Source organism: Natator depressus, chromosome 15, assembly GCF_965152275.1.
Source record: "Natator depressus isolate rNatDep1 chromosome 15, rNatDep2.hap1, whole genome shotgun sequence".
NCBI classification, from domain to species: domain Eukaryota; kingdom Metazoa; phylum Chordata; order Testudines; family Cheloniidae; genus Natator; species Natator depressus.
Window position 1 is genome coordinate 11,033,005 of NC_134248.1, and position 26,411 is coordinate 11,059,415.

The 26,411-nt window shown below is 47.0% G+C and overlaps 1 protein-coding gene across 2 annotated transcripts; it reads left to right on the plus strand.

The window, feature by feature from the left end:
• Window positions 1–6,343: 6,343 nt before the first annotated feature.
• Window positions 6,344–24,034, plus strand: MLEC (malectin). 2 transcript variants are annotated; one of them, XM_074972284.1, is made up of 5 exons: window positions 6,344–6,548; window positions 12,912–13,090; window positions 15,516–15,692; window positions 15,868–15,925; window positions 16,920–24,034. In XM_074972284.1, the coding sequence occupies exons 1-5, from the start codon at window positions 6,365–6,367 to the stop codon at window positions 17,147–17,149; spliced, it is 828 nt and encodes a 275-aa protein (XP_074828385.1). In that variant the 5' UTR covers window positions 6,344–6,364; the 3' UTR covers window positions 17,150–24,034. The 2 variants fall into 2 exon arrangements, with proteins under 2 accessions (XP_074828385.1, XP_074828386.1); XM_074972285.1 differs by lacking the exons at window positions 15,516–15,692; window positions 15,868–15,925.
• The last annotated feature ends 2,377 nt before the right edge of the window (window positions 24,035–26,411 follow it).

The following is a 26,411-nucleotide window of genomic DNA, read 5'->3' on the forward strand; positions in this document are numbered from 1 at the left end:
TCTGCCCTGCCAACAGAATGGCATTCTTCCAGGACAGGCTGCTTTCACTCTCTTGCTAATTGAATTTGCGGGACACCCAGCAGGTCACAGGCATAGCAGGGAGATTAGACTGGATTTAATCCATCCAGGCACTGGGTCTGTCTGAGCTAGGGAGTGATGCCATTGCCACCCAAGTAACTTTTGTTCCCTGATGGGTATGAAGGACTGTTAGGAGCAGGCAAGAGTCCAGCATCATGGGGATTTTGAGAGGTGCAAAGCATGCTGAGTGCCCATTGATTTCTATGGGTGCTCATGATGTCTCACAATCAAGCCTTTCTCTGCCGCTTGCAATATTAACAAGCCCTTCTTTGTGGCAGTGCTGCTGTGGAGGCCCAGTTACATCACTTTGATATCAAGTGAACCAGGCTCATCTAGAGCCACACACTAATGTGGACTTAACCAATGCACTGAGTCCCCATCAGGGAGCTGGAGCTACTGTGTCTACAGCTTGTGTGTTGCCACAGGCAAGGCTAGTGCCAGGTGAGCCTCCACCAGACCAGCTACTAGGATTCAAACTCAGCTCAGCTTATTTGGAGGCTGCTCTCTGCATAGCTCACCTCTGACACTTGGAAATACTCAGGAGAAATTATGCCTGGAATCATCACAGCAAATCATGTTCGCTGGGGAGGGGGGAGCAACAAAAGTTAGCTCTTTCCCAAGCTTGTACCTTGATGCCTTGAGCGGACAGAGTACAGCTGGCTTCTCCTTTCCCAGGGCTATGGAAGCAAGAAGGCAGTGAGTTTAGAATCTGTACTGACTCAGAGTGGCAAGTACCAATGGGAAAATGAAATGCCTGGGAGTTGACCCCCTGGACTACCTCCAGTTATTCTACCAGTTGGAAAAAAAATTCACAATGAATGTCATGTAAAATTCTCAGAGCACTACTACATCTCCTAGGACTCTCGTTATCACTAGGGCTGAAAAGTGGGGGCACTGTCCTCTCTGTGACTTGCTTGAGCAGGCCTCTTGTTCTGTTCACTGCCATGTCACTCTTAGGGTGAAAGGGTGCTGCTGAGATTGCTGATGTTCTGGAGGCAACTCAGGACAGGTAAACCCTTCAGTTCTTTGAGAGGCTAAAGTCATCTTGCTGGATTCAAAGCTGAATACTGTGGATTGCTTGTGTTTCGAGAGGATGAGGCCAGATGGCAGAATGAGATGGAGTCAGATTGGTCAGGAGCAGACACGAACTAGAGTCCTAGCTAGCTAGAGCCAAGGACCATGGCCTTTTGGAGATGTTCCTGTGAATTTGCTTAATAGTAAAATCTGCAGAGAGACAAGTTGAGTGAGGTAATATCTTTAATGCAGTAAAATCTCTACATAGTTGAGGGTAGATACAAAAGAAGGGCCTGTCTGCACATAGCCCCCTAAGCAGCTCCTGGTCTGAGGCAGACAGTCAGAATGCAGCCAGGAATTCTGCAATTGCTGTTTGAGCAAATTATTGATTTTTTTCAGCCCTGACTCAAGGCCTAGTGTTCCTGAGGAAGGAGCCATTTATTTGTAAACATATAGAACCCTTCTGGGCTGAAAGGTGTCTGCACCAGGGTTGACTCCTTCCAGATTCAGAATCGTCTAAAAGGGAAGAAAGCCTTTCTATTCTGGGACAGCAACAGCACTTGTAACTTCCTTTCTGGACCAGTTTGAGGAGAATGTTGTGGAGGCCTCTGAATCACGGAACCAGCAACACCAGCTTGTGTCTCATTGGAGGATCTCAGACAGCTTTACAAACAGACAATTGAGCCTCCCAATACCGCTTGTTACTAAAGTCTGTGAAAAAAGGAATGCTCATCATTATTTCAATGCATGAGAGAGGCCAGAGCATTTTGCAATTGGAGAATGAAAGTTTGATTTATTAGGTTTTGTGTGTGCAGTTAATTTAACATTGGTTTAATATTTCCTTCACCTATTTTTCTAGTAATTAACAACTTAAAACAACTGTGAAAGCTTCCAGCCTCTCATGCTGCTACTTAGCAGTCCTTTAGTCATGACTAAGGGCCAGGTTCTGGGGTCTGTCCATATGGAGCAGTGTGCAGGATTAGGGCTTCAGTCAGCAGACTGGACATCCCATTCCTTGACAATTCCCAGTCACAGACATATTAAAGGGACACAACTTGGAATACTTATTTCAAATAATACACTGTTCAATAGCATGAAAAGGCCGTTTAAAAAGCATAAGGGTTTGCGGCTCTCCTAGTGATGTTTAGGGGGTCTGTTGGGTGGACCAGAGAGCAACATCACTAAATCTGCTCAGAGCCATCTCTCTGCTCCTTCTTTTGGCACACACCTGCCTGATGTCTCTTCAGTTTGTTTTGCTGCCATTGCCCATTGGTATTAGTAAACACACTTTAGCAGGACCTTAGGTTAAGCATATGAGATCCCCCTGAGCAGTGCTTGAGACAGATGTTGCATGCTAGCAGATGAGATGGGAATTGCAACTAACCATCATCAGTGAAACTGACTGCACACAAAGTGCTGTCAAATGGCCAAAGAAAACTTTGAAAAAACAGAGAAAATGTTTTTTTCTTTAATCTGTGTCAGCAATACCAATTTTAACATCAGGCACCATATATTCAGAAGGAAAAGTGATTTTCAGGACAATGGTGTCCCTTTAAAACAGTGATGGCTCTTTTAAAAATGAGTTGGAAAATGCATTTTGTAATTAATGAAGTGGGAATAGTAGAAAGGCTGCAGTCACTTATTCATATTGACTACACCTTGATACATGGCCATGTTTTCCTCCATTTCAAATGTCATTTCAATGGGAGTTAGATGCCTACATATTTTAGAGGATTTCTTTTTAAGGGTGTTACCTTTGGAAGGCATTAGTTTCTCTATGAGCACAGAGCAGCTCTAATAAAGCTAATTATCCCACTATATTGTTCTGGGCTTCCCCTCTTCTAGAGATTGGTCTGTGGGTAGATAGCATTTGAGAATTAGGCTCCAAGAATGGGAGTTGACACAAAGTGTTTTTGTGGACGGCACGTCCTGCCACCAGCTCTAGGCGAGACAGATGCTGCTGCCCCAGGCCTCTGGCTTAACTTTTTTCTTTTTTTTAAAAAGAACATGGGTCTTGCCAGATTCCTTTGGACAACCCATTGCAAAGCATTTTGGGACACAGCTCTAACCACATACTGCCCTCTAGTGACCAATGTATGCAAAATCAGGACAGGCTACTTTTTTCATCCCATTACGAAAGGAGTTAAGGGGATCCCACTTGTGGGGCTTCACACTCTGCAGGTCTTAGGAATGATTGCTTTAGTATCCTACTGCTGAACCAACTCAGCTTTTGCAAGACTGTATTTGCCAAAACTTCTCAAGGTACTTTAGAAAAGATGTAGAATAATTTCAACTACAATCTGTAGTGTTGAGCTTGTGATTAAAGGCAAAGAGACTGGACAAAAAGACTATGGAGCTGATTTTTTAAAATATGGCAGTGCCTCTGGCCAAAGTTTGGATAAAAGATGGTAAGTGGCCAGTGTGATAGCCACCCAGTGTGGCATGTTTAGGAACAAGTAGGACATCAGATGAACCCAGCTTGAGTCTGAGACTTCCAGGGGTAACAGAGAGAGAGAGAGAGGACCACAACAAGAATGACATTCATGGTCATACTGGGGCAAATGTGAAAATCATGAGGCTATTTGGCCCCATTTACCTTGGGCAAGAACTTAGTTAAAAAATCATGTTTCATCTAAACTTCAGCTGTGAAGTCCCATGCCAGGTCCTCCAAAGATCTTGTCATAGTCCTCCAGAATAACATAAGGACACGTGAGGACCTGACAGTTCTTCTGTAAAACACAATATGTGGTGGGGGGGGGTATGTGAAGATTAGATGCAATAACTTTAAACCCTTTAAGGAGCAGTAAAGGACACAAATACTTTCTTTCCCTGGCAGTTCATCTTTCAACTGCATTTATTATGAAGATCAGAAAAGGGACTACGTTCCTAAGACCTTTGACTTCCCAATATCTTCACTTCTTGCAATCACCCCAGAAACCTTTCACTTCCCTGTCTCGCCACCTCTTGTGCTTTCCCCAGAGACACTTTGCTTCCCCTCACACCAACTCAGAGATCTCTTAGTAGACACCATCCAGAGTCTTTCACTTCCCTCAGTCTCAAGAGACATTTACTATGTTTTGCTCCATCCTGTGTTTATGCCATCTTGGATTCTGGACAGTGGATTGTGTAGGAATAGTGTATTGCTTGGACTAAAACTGGGTTAACAGTCCCTATAAAAAGCATAAACACAAAGAAAGCACTCTTCTGATCTGATGAAAAGCTGCACCTACAGAGACTGCCTAATGAGTCTCTCTCAGCAGCTGTGGCTACCCCCCTCTTATTTCAGTATAGTTTGCGCTCTAACAAACTGGTTTCCCATCCATCTACTCAGCATAGTAATGGGCACTCAAATAAAACATGACAGGCAGAGGCAAGATTAACTGTGGCAGCAGAGAATGGAACAAAAAGCGTTGTAAACAGACTCTGCCCTGATGTTTAAAGAAAAGCTCTACCTGCTTGGCCAAGCAACCCGTAAGTTTGTAAAGCAAGAGTCACATCTCACTGGGAATAACCTGTGAGATGTGTTTGAGAGTAGTGTTGTTAACCACATTTGGCATTTATATGCTTCCTCTTGGCTGCAACTGCTTGGTTGCTGAATGTCAGCAACTGTATGATGTAGAGTATGGGATGATTCCATCTGGAGAATTCAGTCAAGTTGGGTCAAATGCTACAGTCCTTATCCAGAACTAATGCTGCTAAGAGGATGTTCTCTGCATCATGATAATAGGATGTAATTCTATGTCCATACAAATAAAATATATGATTAAGTAAAAAATGGAAATCACATTATTCCCACAGATTACACCTTTCCAGTTTCTCTGCAAATAGAGAAACTAGAGCTGGATGGCTGATGTAAATTAAGGAAAGAGATAGAGAGAAAGAAGGAAAGTGAGACAGCTGGAAGGACAAAGAGAAATGCCAAGAGGTGGGAGAGAAGTGTGTAGGTGGGACACCAAGTAAGCACACCCTAATCTAAAACGTTTTCCTTTGAACATGTACTTGTTTGGTGTGCAGATGTCTTGCAGAAACTGCCCTACCTGGCATCCTGGGATCTACGCGGCTTCTTGACAATTTCCATTATGAACCCGGACATGAACTTCTTTCTTTCATTTAGTGATTGTCTGTGCATAGTGGGGGTTGGGGCCTCCGCTTATGGGTTAAATCAGGGGCTGAGATGAAAAATGTGGCTTCCTAACCTGCCTGCCTCACCCGTGGGCAGGCCCTGAAAGGCCAGGCCCCATCTGCCAACTTCTTTTCAGGCTCCTCCAGCACCTGCACCCAATGCACCGAACTGGTGATGCTTAAGGAAGCGTTTCACAAATGTCCTCCCCCTCCATCAGCAAAAGAAACCAGTCACCCCCTGCACCCTGCCATGGGCTAGATCTTCACCAGGAGCAGAACTGCTGCACCCAGCACACGCACGGGGATCCCCCACGCTCAGGCTACGGGGGCCCGGCACCCGCACGGGGATCCCCCTCCCCCCGGGAGAGAGGGGCTCGGGTCTGATAAGAATCGTCATCCCGCTGGCAACAGGGACGGTGATTGTTGCCATGGGAACCCTCACAGCCTCAGCCACCCGCCTGCTTCCGTTCCGTTGCCTTCCCACAATGCATTACGGTCTAGCCGCGTTGGAGTTTCCTGATTGGCGGGACCCTTGGGAGCGATCTCAGAGAGAGGGGCCGGTCTGGCCCGGGAGTGGCGGGAGGAAGTATTGAGGGGACGTTGCGTTGCCGTGTTCCTCCTCTGTGTCCCAGTGGTCGCGCCCAAGGAGCCCGGCCCGGTCGCGGAGAAGCGTCTCCCACTTCGGGCAAGTGGTGCGTTCCGTGTCCCCCCTCCCGAGCGGATGGTAAAAGCCCAGAGAGAGGAGGAACCTATCACCCGCTCGGGAATAGGAGACGTTCGGGGCGGGCGGGAGCGTGGGTTTGTACCACTCCCCGCACATGGTGCGCTCCAGTCCCCGCTCCCCCGGCCTTTGCCAACCCAACAGCCTTAGCCGCCTGGTACCTGCTTATCTCTCAACCAAACTTGTTATCCTGGCTCGTTCCTATTGGCTCTTCGTTGTATTAATATACAAATATGGTGACTCCAATACCCAATGGCAGACGGGCAAGTAGTTAGCATTCAAGACCACGGGTGGTGACTGGTTGGCTGGTCTCCAGCCGTCTGGCCAGCGGGTTCGGCTGCCCCCTTGCCGCGGCAGGAAGAGGAGGGCGGCATGGGCGGCGGGGCGGGGCTGCGCTGAGCTGAGCTGAGCAGGAGCCGGGAGCCGGAGATGGGGGCGGCCGGGGCCCGCTGGGCGCCTGGGGCGGCTCTGGTGCTCGCGGCCCTGCTGGGGGCCTCGGGAGCCGGCCTGGCCGACAACGTGATCTGGGCAGTGAACGCGGGCGGCGAGGCCCATGTGGACGTGAACGGCATCCACTTCCGCAAAGACCCGCTCGAGGGCCGGGTGGGCCGAGGTGAGGCCCCGGGGGGAGGGAGCCGGAGGCCTGGCCACGTCCCGCCTCCCTGCGACCTGTTCTCGTCATCTCCTCTGAGCTCCCGCCGGGCCCTTCCCGCTCCCCCTTCGCCCCGCAGGCCCCGTCCTGCCACGCTGCCCCGCCAGCGCGACCAGCCCCGGCTGTGGCACCCGCCGCCCACGCTGCGCGCGGCCCGGGCCCGGGACGGGGAGCTCCGTGCCATGCTGCGGGCGGCGTGAGGTGGGGATAGGCGCGCGTCTGGAGGGCACTTAACCCTCCCCCTCGGGGCTCAGCCGGCACCCCCCGGCTGCCCGCCGCGCCCCGTGGCAGGCTCGGTGAGCGCTAGGAGCAGGGGCTAACGGGGCCGTCTGGAGCCGGGCTAGACGCTTTCCCGCGCTCCTGGCCGGGGCTGTTTGGAGGCTTCTGGCTCAGGTGCGGACCGGGGCCTGCTGCCCACGGCCCCTAGACAGGTATCTCTCAGAGGGGGACTAAAGGGGCGACTCCATCCGTCTAGGACTTCAGAGCCCTGCTGGCTTGGGTCAGTCAGCACTGGATGGCCGGGGACCGTGAGCAAGCCCTGGGGGGCTAAACTCCCGGGTGCAGCAGCCCTGCATGTCCTCAGTGCCCTAGGTTAGCCCGCCACCCCTTTTGCCTTGTTTGTCCCCTCCTGCTTCCTCCTGGTCTCTCTCCTCACCTCTTCCTTTCCCCATCTGGAGCCCTTGGCTGCAGGGTGAAGAGCTCCTCTGGAGGAGTTCCCTCTCTCTGCAATTCTTGTCTCCAGTCACCCAGCAAGTGGTGAACCCTCCTCCTATCTGTTAAAGTGATCAGGGTTCCCCTACCCCTACACTTCTCTTTGACTTGGTTGCCATTTTCCTGTTGATAGCCTCAGCACTTGCCATGCTGGGTACCCATTCTGCTCCTTCCTTCCCTGTTCTGTAACTTCCAGTCACAGGGAGGAGGATTTTTGTTAGGGGGGTGAAGAGAGACTGGTACTCTTTAGTACCTTGTCAAATGCTGTGAGCCATGTGGCAATGGAAGGCTGCTCCCAGCACTGTGCCCTTCCTCCTCTCCAGATGAGGAAGGGGACTAGGCTGATAGTGCTTTTGAACTGCATGTGAACTTGTATAACACTCAGAGCTACCTGTTCCTGCCACCATGACACACTCTGGCCAGGTGCATACACAAGAGCACCTGTTTGTAGAGATGCAGAGTCTGACTTTACAGCATGTGCTCTGTTTCAGCAGGCAGTGGAGAACAGTTGGGAGGTTGGTGTCTTCCACCTCTGATTATGTCATGAGTCTAGCATGTGATCCTAACTGAGCAAAAGTTGCTTATTTGTTCATATCTGAATAGCTGCACTCTTCTTGAAACTGCTAGGGCATTAATGTCTGTCTCAATGAGAAGAGTCTAGATCTAACTTCTGAGAGGGTAGCCTCCAGCGGGAGATAGAGAAAGAAAATGAGCACTCTGGGGACCCTGCATCAGACCTCACAGGAGCAGACTGTTTGAGCTCTCTGTGTTGTCCATCAGAAAGCTGTAAATATCAAAGTGATACTTATCAGCAACAAGAACTTTAAAAGCAGCAAAGAGTCCTGTGGCACCTTATAGGCTAACAGATGTATTGGAGCATAAGCTTTCATGGGTGAATACCCACTTCGTCGGATGCAGCTTTAAAAGAAGTTATTTAGCTTCTGCTAAACAAGGCCTGCGGTGGGGGGATGCCCACAGGAGCCGATAGACTACTATGTTGGCTGTAGCCTGCAAAACTGACTTGCAAAAAAAAACACCTCTCTGTTGAGCATGCCCAGTGTTTCACCTGAAATATGGTAACTCCCTGCTAACTGGATGAAACTTGCAGGGTTTTGCCTTGTGAAACTTCAAGTTCTCTGCTTTAGACTTAAGGAATGTCATCTGAGGGGGAGTCCTGTCCTTATGGACTGAAGTGGAACTTACTCTTGAAAGGTGATGCCAGTTTGGTAGCCTGACCACTCAACAACATGCAGCAACTTGCTTTTTCCAGAGAAAGACTCCAGTTTCCTCAGCAGGGGGCTGTAAGTTTGAAGCCCAGCTGGGAACAGTCTCAGTGAGACAAGCACAGGGTTCAGGCACTTTCCACAGCTGAACTGCATGTTGCATGGTGGCAGCACCCATTACCCAATGATGGAATTCTACCAGGGGCAGCAGGGCTGAGCACCTGTTGGTGAGTGAGGAACCCTAGTACCTATTGCATGGGAGGTCAATGAAAATGTGGCTGCTGGATCCCCCACCATTTCTGGCAGCATTCTACATTAGCTGTGCCCTGGGCGAAGGCAGTAAATGGGGATACACTAGTATGGGGTATGTGCCACTGTTGTAGCTGCTGAAGCAGTGAAATCAAAAATCCACCAGAGGGTGTAGGACATAGAGTATGTTGCAGCTGCACTTTGGATCCCCAGTTCTAGGGTAGGGGAGGAGCCAGTCAGCGCTTAAGCCTCCTGAAGTGGCTTATGAATAATGTCTCTTGGGAACCAAGTTACTGTTCTCCTTTGCCCACTTCTGGATGTCCTAATATGATGATGGCTGAAGGTAAAGAACATGATCCCTGTCTAGTCAGGTACTGTGACACACAGCGTCAAACACTGCGATCCAGATTCAGGCTGTGTCTACACTGCATACCTTACAACGGTACAGCTGTGCCACTGCAGCTGCGCTGTTATAAGGTAAGCAGTGTAGCTGCTCTTTATCGCAGGGAGAGCGCTCTCCTGGCAACAAAATAAAATCACCCCCAACAAGGGGAAGTAGCTTCATTGGTGGGAGAGCAGTTCCCGCCGAGGAAGCGCTGTCCACACAGATGCTTTTTTTGTCGTTAAAACTTTTGTCGTTCAGGGGGGTGTTTTTTCACACCCCTGAGTGATAAAAGTTTTAACAACAAAAGTGTAGTGTAGACAAATCCTCAGTGTTGCAGATGCTGCTGGACTTGTAAAGCCTTGTCTGTGGTGTGGAAATTGCCTGCTGCTGATAATGGTGGCAGCACAATATCACCTAGCAGCAAGTGTGACAAAGGACTGTGTTAAGATACACCCATTATCAGCAACAGGTACCTCTTGTGGTGCAGACAAGGCGAATTACCCATTCAAGGCTTGAGTCTCCTGCCCATCACTGCTAGAGCTGCAACATACAGTATTGATGCAGCTCTCCTTGCAGTGATGGTGTCACTACTTACACAGTGCCCTACATGTGGTTGGCCCTTCACACACAAGTAATAGCCCAGAGGAATTTACCATTTAAATATGTGTACTCTAAAGCTTATAAGCTTTTAGTTTGCCCCACCAAAGGCTTATCTGCTGGTGACCTGTATTTCACTAGCTGTAGGTGTTCAAATATCATTATTATAATTTTAAGGGGAGGCTGACCTACAACTGTATGATTAACACTTGCAGATGCAACCTGGAGGAGACTGTCTCTTTGGACTCTGAAAAAGAGATTGCTAATCTGGAGAAAAAAAAAAAAAGGTTCCCTTTCAAACTGCAGCAGTTTTGTGGTTTGCTCCTCCCAAAAGAGTGTTTGTTCATGGTGCCTCACTGAACAGCAGCCTGTTACAATAACCCTGCTGCAACCACAGTGCCCGGCTCAACAAGTAAGACTTTAACCCATGAACTCAACTGCTATCTTGTTTCTCCCTCAACGGTTTTTATTGCACCATCATTTTGGTTCCCTCAGTTACTCATTCTGCTCCCACTTGTGTAGATGGGCAGGTAATGGCTGCAGCAGAAATCCTGCTGCTGATGGTTTAAAAGTCCTGGGATGGTATTTTAGGGTTGTTTTCCCTCAAGCCTCAAATTCCTATCCTGGGACTTTAGGGAGAAGGTATAGTTAAGGGATTTATAGCATATCCAGATGCCAAACAAATGAAGATAGTGGCTACTTTTGTTACTTTTTAATGTGCAATGGTTTGTTTCTGTCTTGATGCTTCAGTCGTTCTTCACCATAACTAAAATACAGCTAATTCAGATCCACTTCCATTGCATCATACAGAACTGCAGTATACAAATTAATTAGTCATTTGTGTGATTGAGTGAATTCACTCAGATGGTCGCTATCCCAGCCTGATGACAAACTTCATTTCGCTGCAGGCTTGTCTCTAACCTGCAGCATTAAATAGGAGTTGAGCTAGTGTTTATGAGCTATTTGGACTACTATAATTAGTTAACTTGTAGCTGGAAAAAGGGATGTATTTACATCAGGATGTGAAAACAGTGAGAGCTCTTCACCTCCTGTGGTTCTGATGATCAAGCCCCCATGACCCTAACTCGTGGTTACAGAACAATAGCAGTCTTACCCCAGGGTTCTCACTCTGTAGAACTGGTGTTAGTTTCCTCTCAGTCATTTCCATGGGCTTGGATGTAGGTGCTGGGCAACTGGGTAGAGCTTTTGGCTTACTCTGCATTGGCCAACCCAAACCAATGTCTGTTTCCATGGAAATGGGAGTGGAAATAGTAACTGTCAGCTGACATCTAAAAGCTTAGATCAGCTTTCACTGCTGACTGTAAGTGCCAGTTGTGCAGGTGCCATCCAGAGTCTCCCCTATTCCATCCGATGGGAATAGCATTTTAGATTGTAAGCTCTTTAGGGCTTATGCCAACTTATGGGTTTGTAGAGTGCCCCGTACAATAGAACCCTAATGCTGATTGAGGCCCCTGATTTCCATTATGATACAGATATTAAATAAGGAAGGGCAAACAAGTATTTAACCTCCATGATTGCTTCAGATACCAGCACAGCTAGAAGCATTCTTCAAAGATTCTTCATTGTGTGGTGTACGGATAACTGAAGTAAAGACTCACTGCACACATGTGGCTCTGATGTATACCCCATGAAATCGTATGAGATAGTTTGCATGGTCATCAGAGCCCTCGGGTGCGCACATTCTTATTGATTCGGTTCCCTGTGTAGTGTTTGAAGGATTATTAGCAAGAAGAAAGGGGTTTTATTAAGATCCCTCTAATACACGCAACACTCTCCCAGCATGTATGTTTTCTCTTGGGTGGAACATGGCTTTTGTAATTAGGTTTTTAATTTCAAGTCAGTTGCAGGAGATGGGATTATATTTTCTGGGGTAACTCAGTTCTAAATTGACTTCATTTCATTTGTGCACTGCATCGTGTTGGTTAAAACATTAGAAGTTCTAAGGGCATGTCTACATTTACCTGCGGAGCAATCAATCCAGCAGGGGTCGATTTATCGTGTCTCATGAAGATGCAATAAATTGACTGCCGAGCGCTCTTCAGTTGACTCCGGTACTCCACCGGAGCGAGAGGCGCAGGCGGAGTTGATGGGGGAGCGTCAGCCGTCGACTTACTGCAGTGAAGACACCGCGGTAAGTAGATCTAATACGTCAACATCAGCTACGTTATTCACGTACCTGAAGTTGCGTAACTTAGATCGATTTCCCCCCCCACCCCCCAAGTGTACACCAGGCATAAGTGCTCTTTCTTTAGAGAAGTCTGAACTCTTGGCCAAGTCCTCTGATGGTGTAGGCCTGGCTTGACATAGGTGAGGCCTTATTTCTTGGGAGACAGGATTAGGGAGGTAAATGGATCAGCGGGCTGGAAACAGAATGTCTGTACTAGCTAAAATAAGGGGAACACGCAGGGAACCATGTACAATGGACGGGATAACAAAGGATAAGATAAACCTGGAATGTAAGTTGAGGTAAAGAGTAAGTTATGCATGGACAGTGTGTGCTGTACAGGGTTTGGTTCCTACAGAGTGATTTAAGCCATCCCAAAATGTGTGGTGCAGTGTAATTTGTAAACATATATAAAGGAAGATATGTGCTGTATAACTTCTGGATGTGTGGTATGCTGTATACACATCCCCTATCTTTGAGTCTGATCAATGTAGCTTTACTATATGCCAAATAAAGGAAGCTGAGAAATGATACTGGAGTTGAACTGAGATTTTGGGGAACCAAGTGGAAGAGGTCTCGGGGGAACCCCAGCACACCCAGTCGTGAAATAGGACTTTGTCTCTGCTAACTGGCTTGGGAATGGTTGCTCTTCAGAACTGTGTTTCTGTAGGATTCAGCTTTCCTCAGGTTCTGGGTTTCCTCCAGCCACTGCTCAACCTGCCTCCCCCTCTGATGTACTGAATTCAAAAAAAGTGTGGCTGTTGGTAAAGTGGGGATGGGGACACTTGAAAGAAAGTAGTGCCCCTCTTCTCTGAGGCCCCTCCCCCCCAATTGGTCAGAATTAGGAGGGACTATGGGGCCTCAAGAGAATTGGTCCTCTTGCAGGTGCTTGGAGGTTGTTTATAGAGTTGTCTTCTGCCAATGCTGCAGAAGTTAACCCTTGCATTCTTGTTGATTTTATATTTGGAACCCAGCCTCTGACTATGGTATGAAGCTGCCAATCTTGCGGTCCAACACAGAGGATCAGATTCTGTACCAGACTGAGCGTTACAACGAGGAGACCTTTGGGTATGAAGTCCCCATCAAGGAGGAGGGTGACTACGTTGTGGTGTTGAAGTTTGCTGAAGTCTATTTTGCACAGTCCCAGCAGAAGGTAAGCTAAGTCTATCCCGACCCAGGATCCTTACTTGGTTATCTCTGATGATGCTAATTTCTGTCTAGGGCTGCGTATGCCAGGTTCCTGTGACATCCTTTTGGGGAGTTCAGGACGAGAATCGCCTTGTTACCCCCTGCAGAGGGTGAGAGTCTCATGGGAGCTAACCTCTGTGTCAGTTCCCTACACTCTGGTCTGCTAACCACCCAAACAGCCTCCTCAAAAGCTTTGCCAGCCTTTGCTTTGCCTTGCAGGTAAACCTCAGGTGCACTTCACTGCCCGAAACTCCATGTGGAGTGTTCCTCTGCAGTATCCAGCCCCTGTCACTGGACAGTCACAGAAATTACCAAGTCTTCTGTCTCTAAAGAGGCATATTACACACTCAGCTGAGGATTCACCCTTAACAGCACTCAGATGAATTTATAGCAAAACCAAGAATAAGTGTATTTGGAACAGAGATGTAAGTGATACTGAGTAAAGATAGTGGAAACAGATATGGTTACGAACAAAATATTAACATGCTTCTAAGAGTCTAACCATAACTTTAGTGAGCTATAGTCCTTTGGCTGAAGCATTTTTCTTACCCTCAAAGTCCTTTCACAAAGTTTATGGATTTTCAATTAAACCAGGATCCAGATTTTTCCTGAATCTCCCCTCTACCAGGTGTGTTTCTCAGTGAAATGAGTCCCCAGAGACTCCAGCAAATCTTTGAAGTGTATTCTTTTGAAGGGTAACGCTAGATAAAGTTCTTGTTCCCTGCTGGCGTGCAGGTGCTGTGTTGTTCATGCTGTCTTTCCTCATCCTTTTGTTAATTTGCCTTTCCTTTGACTTAATATGCAAATGAAGGTTGCTTATGTTGGCTTTTACCATGCTCGGTTTACATTGGAGAATTAGGCAGACAGGTTAATCAGTATTCCTTTGTCTAGGAACACCTTGTTTATCAATCATGCCTGCTTTGCTGGGTTTAGACATATTTTCAGTATACACCTGCCATTTCTTAATTGTTCTTAATGATTATGATGACCAGTATGATATAAGTTTTCATTTGATACCTTACAGGACATTCTTTATAGATAAATACCATGACTGGAATAGTGAGTTTGTCAGGCCTGATAGGAGTTGCTGTTACATGACTGTGAACCCTTTGCCAGTGGGCATTAAGGGGCTCTTAGGGTCACAGCTCCCCTCTGCCTTCTTGCACATCACCATCTGTTATGTGTTTTATATATATGGGTAGGAGTAGCCACAGAATGGGATAAAAGAAATGTACTAAGGCTTACAGTCATCTCTAATGTAACTCCACTTACCCCAGTGGAGTTGCCCCAGAGATGAACTTGTTTCTAAGGATGCATTCCAAAGTGATACTGAGCTCCCATATCAATTTCTAATATAAAGTAGAGCTGGATGTACTTGTTTGTGAAGTCATGTCTTCAACTGACTTTATATAGCGAAATGTGACTGACGCTTGACTTTTGTATAGCACCTTTCTTCTGGAGACATCAAAGCACTTAATGATTCTTGCCCACCTTTGTAATTCCCATTTTGCAGTTGGGAAAACTGAGGCACACGGGGGTCAAGGCCACACAATAAGTCAATGGAAGAGCTAGAATTAGAACCCTAGTTCTGATTCCTAGTCTTGTTCCTTGTCCACTGGACCATGCTGCTTCCCTATGTGGTGATTATTTTAAGCAGCAACATTGGTTGTAGAGGCTGATCAGAAGGATGGAAATAATTGGATGTGAACAGGAGGCTCTCCTGACAAAACAGAGTTCTGTAGGATTTAAGGACTAACATACTTCCTTTATGCAGTTGTGATGGTATCCCAGGCTATGAGTGATGCTTGAGTCACCGCAGCCCAGAGATTAGCTTCCGCTCTGTTAGCTGTTCAGTCTCTTTACCTAACTCATCCCCTTCCTTCTGCCTCTGGTCTCATCAACATTTGTTTCTTTCCCTCGTATCTCTCCTTCCCCTGTTTTACCACAAGACTACTGGGATTGAAAAGCCAAGAGCACAATTTTCAGAGGTGCCGAGCACTAACAGCTCCCACTTGAGTCAACAGGAGGTGTGAGTGCATGGTACTTCTGAGGATAGGGCCTAATAAAACTCCCTGCAGTCCTCAATACTGTACAGTAGTTATGGAGACGTGTTAGAAGCAGGATACAGGTTTGTGTATTTGAAACCATTTTTAAAGGGCTTAAATGTTTAACTTCAGTGGTCTATTTTTGGGCTATGGGTTCTTCTCAACAAGGGGGTGGAGACAGCTTGCCATATGCACAGAGAATCTGCATTGGTTCGGTGGCACGTGCAATAATACCTCTTATCTCCTGGGCTATGTAACAAGCACAGACTGTTTCTGTCCTGTCCCCTCTCAGTCATGTGTCTGGTTCCCCTCTGATACTCTCTGCAATCTCTTCCACCCCTGAAGGTGTTTGATGTGCGCTTGAATGGCCACGTGGTGGTGAAGGACTTGGACATTTTTGACCGAGTTGGACATAGCACAGCTCACGACGAGATCATTCCCATCAGCATCAGAAAGGGGAAGCTGAGTGTCCAGGGAGAGGTTTCCACATTCACAGGGAAGCTCCACATTGAGTTTGTCAAGGTAACAAACGCTGGTTAGGGGAAAGCCCCTTCTTTCTCTCTCCTCTCATCTCCACCCAATCCCTCACACCCTGCCACATAGTGCAGATGTGCATAGGGAGAGGGGAAGTGACTGATGGGTGTGGGTATTCCTTCTTTGACCCTGCAGCATTGACCTTTGCCTTCCCTTTTGCTAGGGATACTATGACAATCCGAAAATCTGTGCACTATACATCCTGCAAGGAACAGTGGATGGTAAGTTTTTTTTCACTAATAATCCTTCAAGACTTTTTAGCTTGGAGGCAACTCGTGGCCTTTTAAATCATGTGTATAGCACTCTCCATATAGTGGCAGCCTTAACTGACCTGTCTCACCCAGGCCCATCTCCCTCAGCTGTCCCCTGTGAAGTTTTGTCCTAGCACATCACAAGTGTGATGTCATGATTTCAGCTATTTAAATGTGAAATTTCACGCTGTTGTAATTGTAGGAGTCCTGACCCAAAAGAGAGTTGGGGGAGGGTCGCAAGGTTGTTACGGGGGGCTGTGGTACTACTACCCTTACTTCTGCACGGCTGCAGGCGGCGGCACCACCTTCAGAGCTGGGCGGCCGGAGAGCGGCGGCTGTTGGCCAGGCACCCAGCTCTGAAGGCAGAGCCACCGCCAGCAGCAGCGCAGAAGTAAGGATGGCCCGGTGTGGTGTTGCCACCCCTCCTTCTGCACTGCTGCTGGCGGGGCGCTGCCTTCAGATCTGGGTGCGTGGCCAGCAACTGCTGCTCTCTGGCCGCCCAGCTCTGCAGGCAGCGCAGAAGTAAGGGTGGCAATACCATGATCCCCCCTAAAATAACCTTGTGACCCCCCCAGCATCTCCCATTTGGGTCAGGACCCCCAATTTGAGAAACATTGGTTTCCCCTGTGAAATCTGTACAGTAGACGGTAAAAGCTCACAAAAGACCGGATTTCACAGGGGAAGATGGGATTTCACGGTCCGTGATGCGTTTTTCATGGCCACAAATTTCGTAGGGCCTTATTCATATACTAATATTTGCTTCACAAGCTGAGAGTGGAGCCATGAAATCATCTTCATGAATGAGGGTGCTTGTATTGGAGTGGAGCCCTGGCAATGTGGGTGCCCCATGTGTCCTGTTCCAGCTGGTTGGGTGTGGGATGAGACAGCTTGAGTCAATTGCCTGTTGGAATCCTCACGGCTCCTTGCAGCGTTCACAATGGTGAATTTCTTTTTCTTCCAACAGACGTTCCAAAGCTGCAGCCTCACCCTGGCCTGGAGAAAAAGGAGGATGAGGAAGATGAAGAAGAATACGATGAAGGCTCCAGCGTTAAAAAACAGGCCAATAAGAACCGGGTTCAGTCAGGCCCCCGGACACCAAATCCCTACGCCTCGGACAACAGCAGCCTCATGTTCCCTATATTGGTGGCCTTTGGTGTCTTCATTCCTACCCTCTTCTGCCTTTGCCGGTTGTGAGGGCAAGCCCCATGCAGAGATGCAGTGGCAGGGGCCGCAGGCCAGGAGGAAAGGAGTCGGACCAAATGCGGTTGCTTTCAGTTTCTCCATATTTTTCATAATTTAAGGGAAAAAAAGTTCATTTGGAATGAACGGCAGGTACAAGTAAAGGGGGGAGTTTGCCTTCCCCCAGCCAGCGAGCAGCGAGGCCTTGGCTTCCCCTGCTGCACCATAAGCAGCATCCCTTCCTCTTCGGGGCACTTGAGATTAAACTGGATCCTTGCTGTCTGTCTGGGCTGTAGGAAGCTGATGCTGGCGAACTTTGGTCCATATCCCGCACAGAGAGGAAGCTGCATGATCCAAATGCTGTACCCTTATCCAGGTGGATAATTGGTCCCAGCTTAAGAAGCTAAGCAGGGAAGCAATCTCTGAATGTTGCCTGGAAAAACAGCCTTTGAAGTGAGATCTGGATGTGTGCTTTGGTCAGAAGTGTGCACAGATGTTCTGGTGCCTTTGGGTGACTAACAATTATGGGGGAAAGAGACTGGCTTTTCCACAGCTACCTGAATGTGTGTAACTAAATGCACGATACTTCTCTGTCCTAAAGATACACAGGCTCAGACTTGCTGATGGGTCTCCAGGAAAGGTTCCAACTTTAGAGTGAGTTGCAAAAAGAGCTGAGGGGATTATTCGGCCTGATTTTCTGCACCAGTTGGGAGAGACTTTCCTAGTTTGATAATTGTGTAATGTTAGATCGTTGCTGCAGGGGTTCTGCTGTGACCTGCAATAGGCTGGCTTTTTGCTGCAGTGTCTCTGCCCCAGATGTGTTTGGTTTCTGTATCAGTTGTGGCTTTTATTTCCTTTTAAATATTTTTCTTCACAATGGCTCACTTCAATCCCCATCCCATCTTGCCCTCTCTAGTGTACAATGTCTCGCCTGGAGGGGCTGAGAACGAGGTGAGCAAAAAAAATGGAGGCTCTGAGCCCCCAATGCTTGTGTATCCCTGCTATGATCAATAGTCTGGCAGCCATGAGACAGAGTAGTGCCACCCTTCAAGTACTTTCCAATGACCCTCTAATCCTTCTGCATCAGCTGCATTGATCTGATTCAGTCTGCAGTAATGTGAGGTTGAAGTCTGTACCTACCATTAACTATCTTGCGTAGGCTTTGGAATATCAGGATGTGCCTAAGAATTAGATGCTGGAAAGTGCCAAGGAGCCCAGCCTCTCAGTCCTGTAGGATGAGCATGTCCATCCATTGTGGAGAATCTGAAATAGATGGAAACTGCTGTAGATCAGTCTGGTCAGCTTCCGTGGTCACCTGATGATAGGTCTGAGCTACTCTGTTCACTTTCCCCCACTGTTAGCTTAGCAAGTGGACTCTGGACCTGCATGAAGAGCATGTGTTCTCTGAGTGGGGTGGCAGGAGAGGCTGCTTCACTTTGGATCTGAGTCTGGTGTAATCAGGAGAGCAGTGTGGAAAACGAAAGCCTGCAATGTGCAATCCACACACTCTTCCTGATCTGGAACTGGAGGTCCTTGGGCAGCTGGCATCACTTAAGATCTGAATCTGCAAGGTGCTGAGCAGCTTCAGTTCCCATTGACTTATGGGAATTGGCTGCACTCCCTTCCTCACAGGAAGTGCCTGGCACCTTGCATAGCCATGGTAAAGGGTATTCTTTGGAGCTTAAGTCTTGAGGCACCAGCCTTGTCAGCTTTCATTTAATAACATTCATCCTCTGGATCCTCAGGGCAGAATTCTCTTTGCCTTGGGCTAAATCAGTTTCTTCTGAAAAGCATCTCATCTGCTTCATACCATGCAGCTTGACTGACTAATCCCCCTGCTGCTCCTGCCTGGATTCTGACTTTTCCTATCAATTGCTTTTGAGCACACTTGTATGTAGCTGCTCAACTCACACCTGGCCTTTTGATAAGCTACAGAGAGCCTCTTGGTGAAGGGTCAGCAGAGCTCTGAGTAGTCCGTTTACAGCAGCTAAGGCATTTACTTTCTTCCTATTAATTTTCAAGCTGTGGAAGGTGTTGCCCAGCCATGATTGCCAAGACAGGAGCTAGGGGCACTGTCAGAGCATTGGTCCCCAAAGCAGCCATCTTTCCGAGCAAGTGCATTGCTGCTTTGTGTTTAACCACAATTCTGACTCTGTAAGTCTAGTGCAGAATATAGGATCCAACTGAGCTTTCTCCCATTGCGACTGTCTGTCACTAATGCACGCACACAAGCAGTTCAGTTGGTAAAACGGTCAGAGAATGCTTTACCATAATGAAACCTACCCACGAGGAGAAGGCCAGCAGTAGATCTCCAGAGCAAGCCAAGCTCTGAAACATTGGGAGGCCTGGGACTAGCAGCTTCATTCAGCTGTGTCCTCCAGGACTCTTATCACTCCTAAATGCTTATTTTTTTTTAATGTATGAGTCAATTAAAAAGGTGTATTTAGGACATTTTTTATTCCGAGCGGCAATGCCTGAAAATTTTGTCTAACCTTATGATTTCCCTGGATCTCTTTGGCCATTATCTGATCACTCTAACACACTAGAACAGCACAGGGTTTGGAACCTTAATCAAATAGCAGGAACTTCTTGGGTTCAGCACAAACTGCCCCGATTCATTAGACGAACCAAGAACTTGATCTTGAAAACAACAAGCCTACCAATTGAGGAGTGTGCTCTTCTCTTCCCCTGAGATGCCAGCATTTCTTAGAGACAAGTCTCTTTCTGCACCTCTCAGTCCCTGCATCTTGCACAGCTTGAGCTCAAGGGCCCACATCTAGGATCATAGGAGTTAGAGATGGATGAGGCCTGTTAGATTAGTCCACTCCTCTGCAAGGCCATGGTAGCTGATCCTCTTCTCTCCCCCCACCTTACCCCTCCCCTTCTGATAGTGGCAATACACTTGCTCTGTGCTGGACTCCCACCTGAGGATGAAGCAGCGTGTCTTTAGGGGTAGCTGGCACAGCATTCGGCTTCTGCTGTGTGTTTCAGCCTATGTTTCTTGAATAAAATTAATTCAGTTTATTTAATTTTTTAAAAAATGGAATATTTTTTGCTCTGTTTACCCATAACTTGGTTATCAAGCCTTATCTTCTGCACTAGGGGTGTGGTACTCACATGGGTGTGGGTTTCCTCCCTTAGCTGCTTGCTGGGTCTCCTGGCCCCATGATGGTACTATAATAAAGCAATTTTCCTTTTTGCTTTCCTGTTCCAACCCTTCCCTTCCTGGCAGCTTCGGACTTCACTTGAAGGATCCTTTTGAGACAAACGAAACACCTGGTTTATTTTATTTTATTTTTTTTTTTAAATAAGGACTCTTGAAGGGTTGGGGTTGCGGGGGTGTGTGTGTGGTGGTTGGAGGGACCCATCCAACATATGAATGGATATTGAGGTCTGATTATGGCTTGCTTTTGCCTAGATCTCTTCATAGCTGCATCTGCATTTCAGCTGGTTAAGACTGGCAAGAGGTACGCGGCTCAGGGGTGGTGGTTTAGGGCTACTTTATTTTTCTGTTGTTGATATGTTGGAATATCTTATCATTTAGCCGTTGTCTTTCACTGATGTTGGTTTCGATTTGTATTTAGGGATTTGAGCAAATTCAACAGTGTGAATGACGCTGTGTGTCCAGGCCTGTAACTATTAGTGCAGTGCTACTTGTGATGTTACACTGAACCTACATCCCTTCATTGGGGACCCCTAAATCAGCAGGTGAGACTGCTGTATGGTGGAAATGAGTGGAGAATCAGTGATTGCTTCCATGACACGCTTCAAACTCTGGCTGGCTGTTTGCCTTTGGAACATCTGGGCTGCTGTTCTGCTTCCGTAAAGGAGGAGCTTTTCCACAGCCTTACGCTCTGTTAGTCTATAATGCAGGCCAGTGCCCTGGGGTTAGGAGACCAGTTAGAAACAACCAAGGTAGTGTAAAAATTCAGTATCACAAACAAAACAGCAGCAGGCAAATACGGACCTGGTCCCTGTGTGTGTGTCCTTGCAATAGTGGGCAGGGTGGAGTGAGCACATTCAGGCCACAGCTCAGTGTACCTTGAGAAGCCTGAGGATAGACAGTTGTGTTCTGTCGGACAGATTGTTTAGAAAACAGGTTTAGTCAAGTTTTTTTTTCCTAAAAACATTTAAAAAAGCAACATGATGATGATATGGGCTTGACTTGAACCTTCCTAGCCCAGGGTATTCAAACTGCAGGTGGAGATTTAGATTTGTTTTTCCTCCCTACCTGCTGTGCCTAGGGTGTGGTATCTCAGAATAGCAGGCAGCCTTACACACCTGAGCCTTTCTTCTGCAGTGCAGTTGGGAGAGTAAGGATATGTTTCATCCTTAACTCTGAATTTTGTGGGGATTTAGTAGCTTTAAACCAGCCCTGTAACTTTGTACTGTAGTGTTTGTGTGAGGTGGAATGAAATCTAACCTTTCCCTGTGGGATTGCAGGTGGAAGGAAGTGGAATGCCAAAGCAAATGCTTATGTTCATTTTTGGTGCCTTTTTGTTGTGGTTTGATCACAAGTCTGTTGGAAGAAGCTTCTGTTTTAAGGAACTTCTGTTTCCTCTTTTAAATCTAACTCCTGGAGGAGACGGTCTCTAATCCAGGCATTTCCCCCTCTAACAGCAGGGTGCATTGTCTTACTGTCCTGTGATTCATGCTCTGGAATGTCCTAGCTGAAGTACGGCGCTACTTGTGAATATCCTCGGATACAGTTTCTGGATGCGATAGGGGAACTGGCGGGCTCCTTCAGGTTTGTTCTCGCCAAAGAAACCTCCAGAGGGATGGAGAGCTCCCAGGAAACATTGTGCCCATCTGTCCATTGTTTTCAGGGGCTTGGTGAAAGTCGCAGTCGGATTTTGGGTAGGAGCGTGGCTTCAATCCTGCTTCTGTATCAGTAGCGTAGTTTATGGCATGATGTCAACCCCATCCCGCATCAGGAACTTGCTAGCAAAGGGCTTCCCCTAGACTGGCCATTGTGGCAGGGATTCTAAACCAAGAGCAGAATACAGTACTTCATCCCTGGCTTTGCTGTGGTTGAGACTGGACTAGCAGCAACCATGAGAAACATAGTCCAGTTTCAGCTGTAGCCCGCACAGTCCATTGGGAAAGAGAGAGAACTACTGGAGTCTGCACGGCTCTCGATGTGTAACAGATTCTGAGAAAGTGGTTTGGGACAAAACTTATCTTAAACTCCTGCTAGTAGCAGATGCTCTGCGGCATCTGTCTGCTCCTTGTGCCCATTAGGGCAGGAGAGAGATCTGCTTAGTGGGAATCCCAGGGAAAGCAGGGTCTGGAATCTCAGAATCAATTCCACTATCTGGCTCTGCTACATCTCCATGACAAATGCATGCCAAGGTCTAATGGGACTAGGTTTGGGGTTTTGTTTTTTTTTTCCACACTTGCCTCTGTTTCCACCAGATTTTCTCCGGTGATTAATTCTAAATAAGCTTAGGCATGGATTCTTGAGGGGGAATATATAATGTGGGTTGGAACTGAGAACTCCTCCCAGGAAAGGATGGAGCTTAATAAATAGGCCCCAAGTTCCTGATCTTGATGTAATCGTTAGGGGATGCTTCAGACCCATGAAACTTGTGATTATTTCACATCAGATCTGAACAGACTCATCCCAAGGATATGGTAGCAGGTGTACTTCTGGCATTGGTCTGTGAGGAGGAGAAGGTTGCAGCCAGGGTTCTGTCTTCCTGGACTCTGGCTTACTCAGAGTTTATAGCTGTATATTAAAGAACTATTTCTGAAGAGATCAGGGAAATGCCCTGGGGTGCTCTGTGCCTGGTCTAGTCAGTACGACTCTCATTGCTGACATTGGTTTTTATACTCTCCCCCTCCCCCCCCAAAAGTGTTTTGTTTATTTAAAAAAAAAAACAAAAACAAAACAAATACAGAAGTGCTTTCTTCCCTCCCAGAGAGAGTGCTGTCTGCTCAGGAAATGTGAATAATCCATAGCAAACAGCAAAGGCTCAAGAGGCTGTGTGGTAGAGATTTATCCCAGGGAAAGTGGGGAAACAGCAACTCAGTCAGGAGCAGTTTTTAACAAGTCTTGTTTAACCAGAAATGCTTCTTAATGTTTGTGAATCTAGGAAATGCAAAATCTTTGAGCCATAGTTATTTTTTATTCATGTGTGTTAGGGGTGTGCTTATTTGTTCTGTCACAGTGATTCGGTTTTAATCCAAGTATGTTTTGTCAGAATCTTGGAGTGAGTAAAACACCCACTAGAGGCTTGTTGGTAAACTTGGCCCAATGCTGCTCCTGGGGACTTCTTGCACACAAGCACTTCCTGCTTAAGAAACTAACAAGTCTGTAAGGTGGCTCCAGGCTGCATGAAACAAAAGTAGAGTTCTCAGGGTCTTCAGAGCAGTAGCCTGGATTGCCCAAGGCTTTAGCCCAATTACAGTGACAATGTTTGGGTCCCATCTGCACAGCAAATCTTAACTGTGTTGTAAGTAGGTCCCATGACTCGGATATGGTTGTGTAGACAAGGCCTGAATGAGCTGCTTGCATGTCCCTCCTTGCTAAGGGAACATTGGCTTCTTGCAGTCAGCTGATTTGTTGAGTATTAAGAATCACACACTTGCAAGCTCTACTCAAGGCTGCAAGACTCAAATGACCATGAAGGATATAGCAATATGGGGAGAAATATCTATTTCTTTTGGGGTAATTCTTCATCTGTATTAGTAATCAGTACTAAAGGATTTTGAAGGAGATTTTTTTTTTTTACTGTCCATTGCTTTGGGTTATAACAACTTGCGGTGACTGTTTGTTTGTATCAATCTTTGGCACTGGGTTAAAAGCACAGATGTCTATTTCTGATTAGACTGGCTTTGCAAAGACTTGTTCTTTTGGGGAGAAGAGCTGGGTGTAGGGGTGGGTTATTTTATTTTTGGTACATGTAGCTGTTTATTTTTTAATTTTCCCAGGATGTTTGGTTGAGGGAATGTTCTGAAATTTACTGCCTGGCAGTTTTAACCAGCAGTGTATTAAAGGAAAATAAACAAAATTATATTGTCACTTGGAGCATCTCGTGCTTTTTTTTTTTAAAAAAAAGCTTTACAAAATCCCTCTTTGCTTTGAGGGAAAGAGAATTTGATATCTTGTAACTGTGGTGGGGCTGGGCTCAGACCACTCTGGAGGGTGGATTGGAGGCCACTGATGAGATGCAATTTAAAATCCCACCACTACTTCAACTTGAGTCCTTGAACCCCTGAGGCAGCCATGGCTCTGCTTCTCTCTTCTTCCTGCTTGCTAATGTCTAGCTCTGTTGCAGCTGGTTTATTTTCCCCCCATCTATATTGGATAGGGGAGAGTTTCAGCTTGTTCTTGTACTGCACACAACAAGATTCCTTGAAGTGCTGAGATGGGCCTAGCTGTTTCCATTTACATTCCACCTATAGAAGAGGCTCTTGGCTCAGATCAGGCAGGATAGAGGCAGATTCTGCCTCATGGGTGTGTTATGATCTACGTCAATCTTGACTTGAGACAGAAAGGGGGGAAAAGGGACCCAGCCCTGAGCAAAGAGAGTGTATTAGGGTTATCCACTTATTCAGGTGTTGCCACCTTCTCCTGAGCTACAGGACAGCACTTGTGGCATGGCAGGTGCTGTTAATCAACCGGTGGTGTGTAAAGATTCAGCAGCAGGGTCTGAATGCTGTATGGATTCTTTGGGGGCACTAATTGGCTGGGTGCTTGAGCTGAATGTACAGCACTTTCTTGGCCAATACTAGGGATTTTGGGTGGGTAATTTGGCACAAGGTAACTTGCATCGAGGGATGCCCAGAATACCACTGCTGGAAGAAGGTCTGGGTGTATGGCAGATCCCATCAATTTAGGGACAGTGTATTCATGTGTAGATAAGGCCTTACTAAATGTCCCAGCCAGCATTTCACGTGGGGCCTGTGAGGAGGGAAGGAAAAGCTCCATCTATTTCCTACACAAAGCAACCTGCAGTGGGGAGGGACGGGAGTGGTGGAAGAAGAGAGGAAAGTGCCTCTTGCACTCCTCTGTTTCCACTGGGCTGTTGGAGGTGGCTCCTAAAAGACACTTATTAATATTGTGTAACTAAACTGAAGATGGTGGGTTGTTTTCACTCTTTGGTAACTTTTTCAGGATGATGCTCCAAGGAGTCCTACTAGAGATGACATCCATGGGCCAAAAACATATGTCTGAAATACACATTGTTTGCCCCTCCTCTGTCCCCCCGCCCCACGCTCCATCACCAAGGTCAGCTGCACCCACTCACCCTAGTGACTTGTGAACACTTACATATGAGCATTATCAAAAACTAAGAGGAACAATCTTTGCTGGATGCCTTTGTGTTAGGATGTCCCTTTGTGTTAGGATGTGGTGCCTGATGGTAAAAATGACACAGCCCCACAAGGAGAGGCTGCAGCAGCTGCCACGTGAAATGAATGGGTAGGATTGTCTGACTCAGGACACTGCAGTTAATCTCTGCTATGGATAAATTGTAGTAATTGATGGTAAGATTAGGGAAAAGAAGGCTATTGGGGATCTGAAAAGAGGAGAGAAGGCAGGGAGACTCGGGTACAGCAGAGAGCCATGCCTCACTGTCAGCTTCTCCCAACTGCAGTACAGGCCATTTGCTCCTTTGGGTAGAAAAGCCGAGAGTTTACTACATTCTCTTTGAAGCAGCGCCAGCTGTTGGCCCAGAGACCTCCTGGAAGTGAATAATAGTTGTGTGTGAGGCTTTACAGAGATGTAGGAAGTCTTGGCTCTGTCCCACACAGCTTACTTCCTCAATAAACATGCCGAGGAAGGATAGGAGGTACAAAAAGCAAAGCCACTCAGCCTGAGGTTGGGTTAGGTACTTTTTTGGAGGCTGGTGTAGTGAGCAAAGGTATCCCAGATTGTAAGTCTGCTGCTGAGTTGGCCCCCTACCAAAATAGAATAATTATAAGTAGGGTTAAGATCTTGTCACAGGTATTTTTAGTAAAAGTCTGACAGGGCGTGGGCAATAAACAAAAATTCATGGAAGCCTGCGACCTTAGTTATAGGATTCAGACCCCTACTGGCTGAGTGGGCTGGTGCTTGGGAGATCAAGAAACCACAACTTGTAACCACTTCATTAAGTGAAATGACTTAACACTGTTTTGTGAAACTACTGCTCCTCTCTCTCCTCAGGGATGGAAGCTACCCATCCTCTGTAATTAAATTGCTGCCCCAGAAGATCCTTTCTTCAATTAAATTAATGAGTAATATAGTAATGCTTCTCTTTGTGCCAAATCTGTGCTTGCTAAGGGCTAGACC

Excerpts from the sequence above, each read along its gene's own strand:
- MLEC (XM_074972284.1), top strand. The coding sequence starts at position 6,365 with ATGGGGGCGGCCGGGGCCCGCTGGGCGCCTGGGGCGGCTCTGGTGCTC. Across the intron at positions 6,549-12,911 it reads CGAGGGCCGGGTGGGCCGAG|CCTCTGACTATGGTATGAAG; the intron begins GTGAGGCCCCGG and ends TTTGGAACCCAG. Across the intron at positions 13,091-15,515 it reads TTGCACAGTCCCAGCAGAAG|GTGTTTGATGTGCGCTTGAA; the intron begins GTAAGCTAAGTC and ends CCACCCCTGAAG.